At 36.4% G+C, this 6,186-nt stretch overlaps 1 protein-coding gene across 1 annotated transcript; it reads left to right on the top strand.

Annotated features, from left to right (window-relative positions):
• The first annotated feature begins 403 nt into the window (after positions 1–403).
• On the top strand, positions 404–5,572 carry LOC126484772 (dynein axonemal assembly factor 1 homolog). The gene is made up of 3 exons (XM_050108369.1): positions 404–1,388; positions 1,489–2,732; positions 5,543–5,572. The coding sequence occupies exons 1-3, from the start codon at positions 404–406 to the stop codon at positions 5,570–5,572; spliced, it is 2,259 nt and encodes a 752-aa protein (XP_049964326.1).
• Positions 5,573–6,186: the final 614 nt, after the last annotated feature.

The following is a 6,186-nucleotide window of genomic DNA, read 5'->3' as shown; positions in this document are numbered from 1 at the left end:
GACGCAAAGTATTTTGTTTGTTCTGTACGTGAAAAGAAATGCATGCAAAACTTGCTGTTTAAGTCATTTCATCTCGTTATCAGATCCATTGTGTTCGAATATTTTTTACACTCGCAGATCGGCACCGGTATATGTAGCAGTTTATGTTTCTCTCTCTTTAGTAAACACGAAAGAATCGCACTAAAAATTATACTGATTACTGAAGCTAAAGATTACACCGATACGTTCGCTACCTGCAGGCCAACTGACGCCGTAAACACTGCCGTCAGGCTAATGCTTGCTTTCGTTATATACTGTTGTCAAGGGGATGCGAAATCAGTTGTTTTCAACGCACTGCTGAAAAGTGTGATGTGGTAGCGTTCCTTTTTAAGAGTGGCTATTCGTAATTAACTATTATTTCACAATGGATGGAAGTGGTGACTTCCTGACACGATCCTGTCGAGATGATGGAATACGAATGACAAAGAAGTCCTTGCGAAAAATCTGTAAGGAAACCAGCTTATATTTAACACCACATTTAAACGACGTTTTGTATCTACATTATAAAGGTTTCAGTAAAATAGAGAACCTAGAAGAATACACTGGACTGAAGTGTCTGTGGTTACAAAATAATGGCATTGAAAAGATTGAAAATCTCGAAAAGCAAACAAATTTAAAATGTCTCTTTTTACACTATAATTTAATTGAGAAAATCGAAAATTTAGAAGTGCTGCAAGAGTTAGACACAGTGAATTTGAGCTATAATTCAATCAGAAAACTGGAAAATTTAGATACTTTGCCAGTATTGAATTCATTGTACATAACACACAACAGACTTGAAACTGTTGAAGACATAGAAATTCTGGCAAAATGCAAACAGCTGAGTGTTTTGGACTTGTCCTTCAATCGTTTGGACAGCCCTGACATTGTTAATGTGCTTGGTGCAATGGAAAACCTCAGAGTTCTGACTCTGACGGGAAATCCTGTACTCAAACACCTCTCCCCATACAGAAAGCTACTAATAATGAACTGCAAACAGTTATTACATCTAGATGAACGTCCTATATTTGATAAAGACAGAGCATGCACCGAAGCATGGTTTGCAGGTGGAGAGGAAGCAGAAAGGAAGTTAAGGCAAAAATTTATACAAGATGAGCAAGACAGATGCCTCAGAAGTGCTTTGGCACTTGTAGAAATGCGAAACAAAAAGGTTGCAGAGAGAGCTGCACAAGTAGCTGATGACACTCTGCAGTGTATTGCATTACTATTTTCAGAATATTCCCAGGTGTCCTACACTAACTACACTTTTGGGACGGTAGAAGATGCACCATTAGACACTACAGACAGCCATTCTGAAGATGTAAAAAATAGTAACGTTAATGATGAGAAAACTGAACAAAATGTACAAGGTATAGTATATAATAAGACACTATATAAAGAAACTTTAAATAGTGAAATGTACCGAAATCAGTGTAATATGCAATTCCAATACTGTTCATTCTGTTTCAGAGCTCGGAAAGCCAACGGTTTTAAAAGAGGCTAATGATGCAGAGTCCAAGCAAAATGTTGCCTCCAACAACTGTGCATTTAGTTTAAATGATATTAATACTGAAGATAAAAGTACCTTTGAAAGCTATTACAAAGGAACTGTAGTGGTTGGAGAACAAGAAAATCTAGGAACTTTAGAACAATGTGAAAAGACACATGAGATGGATGGATGTAAGACCAGTGTATGTGAGGGAATCAAAACACATGACACTTGTTCTGCAAATAATACAGAATGTACACAGACTGAGGTAGAATATAGTTACGGGGATGATCTGGTTGGTCTGACCCATAGTCAACATGATCATCAAACATTTGTTTCTTCTGTTTGTGGTCAGATTGTCTCTGTACACCCTGAGCAACAAATACTCTGCCAAGTTTGCACTGAAAATACAGCAGGAGAAAAGAAAATTGTGAAGGATAGTAGGGAAGGTGAATGTAATAGCTCGGATTACTGTGATAGTGGAAATGAAATAGTTTATGACTGCACAACAGAACATGAGGTAAAATGCCATAGGAAAAAAGTTGTTCCTGATATTTCATGTGATATTCAGTTTACACTACATAAAGAAGGAAACAGCACAATATGCAATATTAGCAGTTCCACCCCTGAAAAAATGAAACCAGATTGTTCTAGCAATGGAGCTTTGGAAAAAGAAAGTCATAACAACTCCAGAGTTGATTGTAATGTTACTGAAGAAGTTTACAGAGCCAGTGAATCACTTGTCTTTTGTGCCTCTGTGAAAAATATGTTACTGCATGATAGTGATATACCAACAAATCTATGCAGTCTGGAACTTGAAGTCATCAATGATGCTCAAAATCAAATATCTGCTTGTCGTCCTCAACAAGATAATGTTGCAGATGAATATGATGCTGATAGAATAGTGGCCCAAAGGACTAAAGAAGATGGATGTATTGCAATGGAGAAAGAGGAGCAACAGATTGATAATGCAGATTATGGAGATGAAAGGACAACTTGCTGTAGGGATCAAATCTTACCCTGTACACCTTTTACTAAAGGAACACATTTGGAAAGTGAAACTAGAAACATTTTAGAATACAATATACAAACTACAATTGACACATGTAAAGCAGATGTGTGTGCCCTTGCCTTACATAATAAAGAAAAAGTTTCTGAATTAGCAACTGATTCTGTTCTGTCAGTTAATGCAGAATCAGAGAAAAATACATGTGACAGTGACACAGTAAGTTGTGAATGCAAGAGAACTTGCCAAGAAACCAGCCCTTCTCCCCCCATGAAAAGACTTGACCAAGAAAACAAAATAAATATTCAACTATTTGAGGAATCAGAGTGTCTTGATAACAAGACAATAGCCTCGCTTCACAATGACAGTACATTGCCACAAAATGTAGAGTGTACGTATTCAGACCTGGCTTCCCAAAAACAAGAAATGTCTAACTGTTCTCAGCAATTTCCAGAAAATGTGAAAGATAATAATTCCGATCCTATCTGGATGACAGGCTACAAGAAAAATGATATATCCCTGGACAAAGAAACAAAAAAATTAAGTGAGAATGCATAATATACTTCTGTTCTTTTAAAATATATAAACATATTATTTTACAACTTGTCAAAAAACTGTTGTTGTTATTTCATCATTCCCAAATAGTTTGAAGAGTGCATGAAGATGGATGGTCATATTATGTGTTTCTGTTTGATCTACAAAGGATAATTATGCTTATGCGAGATTGTTTTTGACAGAATAATATATTTACAGTCAAATTTAAATTGAAATTAATTGTGACATTGGAAAATGTACACAACAAAATTTTTAACTAAAAGTGAGAAAAATGTGTGTTTAAATTTAAATATATTTTTTTATTTTGTTAATCAGATTGCTTTATGGTGGGTGTAGAAATGATTTCTGGCAACAATTGGATTATATTTCAACACCATAAAATGTAAATAATTATTCTCAGTGCATGATAAAATGCATAATACACCACACATTTGGTAAAGGAAGAATGTACTTATGGAAAGCACTTACTTGTAACATAGTTAAATTGAGTATATGATGAAAACACCATCTTCCACTTAAATGTAAAAATATGTTCTCAATTTGTGGTAAAATGTTTGTGCTAACATGGCCACTTGTGTGAGAATGTTGCCCATCTCTTTGAACAAGCTGTAATCTAAGATTGTTGTCTAGTGGTGTTGCTGACTGTTATTTACAGGTTCAACATTAAAAAAATGTGCAAGTGTAGTTTGGTCAAGTGACAGATGCAATACTTTTGTTGTTACTAACTGTTGCATTTCAGGCTGCTAAAGATTCATGTGGCATCATTCATGTGACCAACATTATGTAATCGTAACTCACATTTATTATTGGTTTTCAATATAATACACACGCTTAAAACATGTTTTAAATTCCACCTGTCTGTCTTCTTCAAGATCATTAATAAGTATTTCCTCTTTTTTATACACTGATTTGTTCAAGAATTTTTTATAATATTTGCAACAATTCCAATGCCAACCATCTCTTTCCTGTGAGAACCAATTGATAATTTTGTGACTATACAAAATAATATTTTCCAAAAAAGCAACTTCGTATCTCAAGATGCCTCCTCTCAGCTCAAATCACCACACCCAATGTTTCCTCACTCTTTTTTTTTTTTTTTTTTTTTTTTTTTTAATTCTCCTAAAAATACAATTGTCATCATCATCATCATCATCATTTAAGACTGATTATGCCTTTCAGCGTTCAGTCTGGAGCATAGCCCCCCTTATAAAATTCCTCCATGATCCCCTCTATTCAGTGCTAACATTGGTGCCTCTTCTGATGTTAAACCTATTACTTCAAAATCATTCTTAACCGAATCCAGGTACCTTCTCCTTGGTCTGCCCCAACTCCTCCTACCCTCTACTGCTGAACCCATGAGTCTCTTGGGTAACCTTGCTTCTCCCATGCGTGTAACGTGACCCCACCATCTAAGCCTGTTCGCCCTGACTGCTACATCTATAGAGTTCATTCCCAGTTTTTCTTTGATTTCCTCATTGTGGACACCCTCCTGCCATTGTTCCCATCTACTAGTACCTGCAATCATCCTAGCTACTTTCATATCCGTAACCTCAACCTTGTTGATAAGGTAACCTGAATCCACCCAGCTTTCGCTCCCATACAACAAAGTTGGTCGAAAGATTGAACGGTGCACAGATAACTTAGTCTTGGTACTGACTTCCTTCTTGCAGAAGAGAGTAGATCGTAGCTGAGCGCTCACTGCATTAGCCTTGCTACACCTCGCTTCCAGTTCTTTCACTATGTTGCCATCCTGTGAGAATATGCATCCTAAGTAGTTGAAACCGTCCACCTGTTCTAACTTTGTTCCTCCTATTTGGCACTCAATCCGTTTATATTTCTTTCCCACTGACATTACTTTTGTTTTGGAGATGCTAATCTTCATACCATAGTCCTTACATTTCTGATCTAGCTCTGAAATATTACTCTGCAAACTTTCAATCGAATCTGCCATCACAACTAAGTCATCCGCATATGCAAGACTGCTTATTTTGTGTTCACATATCTTAATCTCACCCAGCCAGTCTATTGTTTTCAACATATGATCCATAAATAATATGAACAACAGTGGAGACAGGTTGCAGCCTTGTCTTACCCCTGAAACTACTCTGAACCATGAACTCAGTTTACCGTCAACTCTAACTGCTGCCTGACTATACAATTGTCACGGTGTCCAAATTGTGAGTTTGTTTCTGCCATTATGTCTTCATCGGACTGAGCCAATTTTTCATTTTGTGATGAGCAAGAAGACGCTCAGAGCCAAAAACATTTTCCTGACAATATGGTATCATTTCTGTAACAATTTCTTGTAAAATTAATCCATTAATGCACAATAATATGAGCCTCTGCCAGATAGTCTATAAATATTGTGTGGGTGAGTACTCCAAAAAACCTTAGCTGTGAGTTTTTGTGACAAAGATTTTTTTTAGCATATTTACAGTAAGAACTCTTCTGAGTGCATTGTTGTTTTGTTACAGATTGAAACTAATGGAAAGACATTTCATTAAGCAGAAATAATGCCACAATAAGACATTTAGATTGTTCTTGAATTTGTTTAAACATTCCTGTGAAGTGGTCATACAATTATGCTTTTCGTGAACTGTGTGAATTTGTGGCAGCCTTCCTCATATTCAATGTTCATGCAGAATATTATGAGTTCACTTGAGAAGTTTACAGTTTTGGCAGTCTCACGAATTTTCGCTTGGCAGTCTTCCATCAAAATCTCGTGAACTTCGTCCAACATTTCAGCAACTGTGACCTCAACTGAACATCTTGCGTGCCTGGTACCTCTCATACTCAAATTGAAACAACTGCATGGAAATTTTGTGAACCATGCCATTTGATGGAGCATAGTCCACGTAATACATTCTCAGTGTTTTTTCCCATTCCTTCCTTGTCTTACCATGTAAAACGAAATGCTTTATCAAAATACAAAACTAACTATTCTCCATTTTTGCAAACAACATGCAACGATGCTCTCAAAAATGCACTAAGACACAGGTACTGCTGAATTTCTGTGATTAGACACAGAATAGAGGACTTCAGTGCCAGTAAGAAATCTGCGATTTGAGTGTAATTTCTTCTGAGTCATGGACTTAGCAATTGCCCTCGTATTTAGCAG

The sequence above is a fragment of the Schistocerca serialis genome, chromosome 6 (genome assembly GCF_023864345.2).
Source record: "Schistocerca serialis cubense isolate TAMUIC-IGC-003099 chromosome 6, iqSchSeri2.2, whole genome shotgun sequence".
Taxonomy (NCBI): Eukaryota; Metazoa; Arthropoda; class Insecta; order Orthoptera; family Acrididae; genus Schistocerca; species Schistocerca serialis.
The sequence above is the reverse complement of the archived record's forward strand: the minus strand, read 5'-3'. Positions and strand labels throughout refer to the sequence as shown.

What these genes read in the sequence shown, in the direction of transcription:
- LOC126484772 (XM_050108369.1), top strand. Translation starts at nt 404, where the DNA reads ATGGATGGAAGTGGTGACTTCCTGACACGATCCTGTCGAGATGATGGA. An exon ending in AACTGAACAAAATGTACAAG is followed by an intron (nt 1,389 to 1,488) that starts GTATAGTATATA and finishes ATTCTGTTTCAG; the next exon opens with AGCTCGGAAAGCCAACGGTT. An exon ending in ATACATGTGACAGTGACACA is followed by an intron (nt 2,733 to 5,542) that starts GTAAGTTGTGAA and finishes GTTTTGTTACAG; the next exon opens with ATTGAAACTAATGGAAAGAC.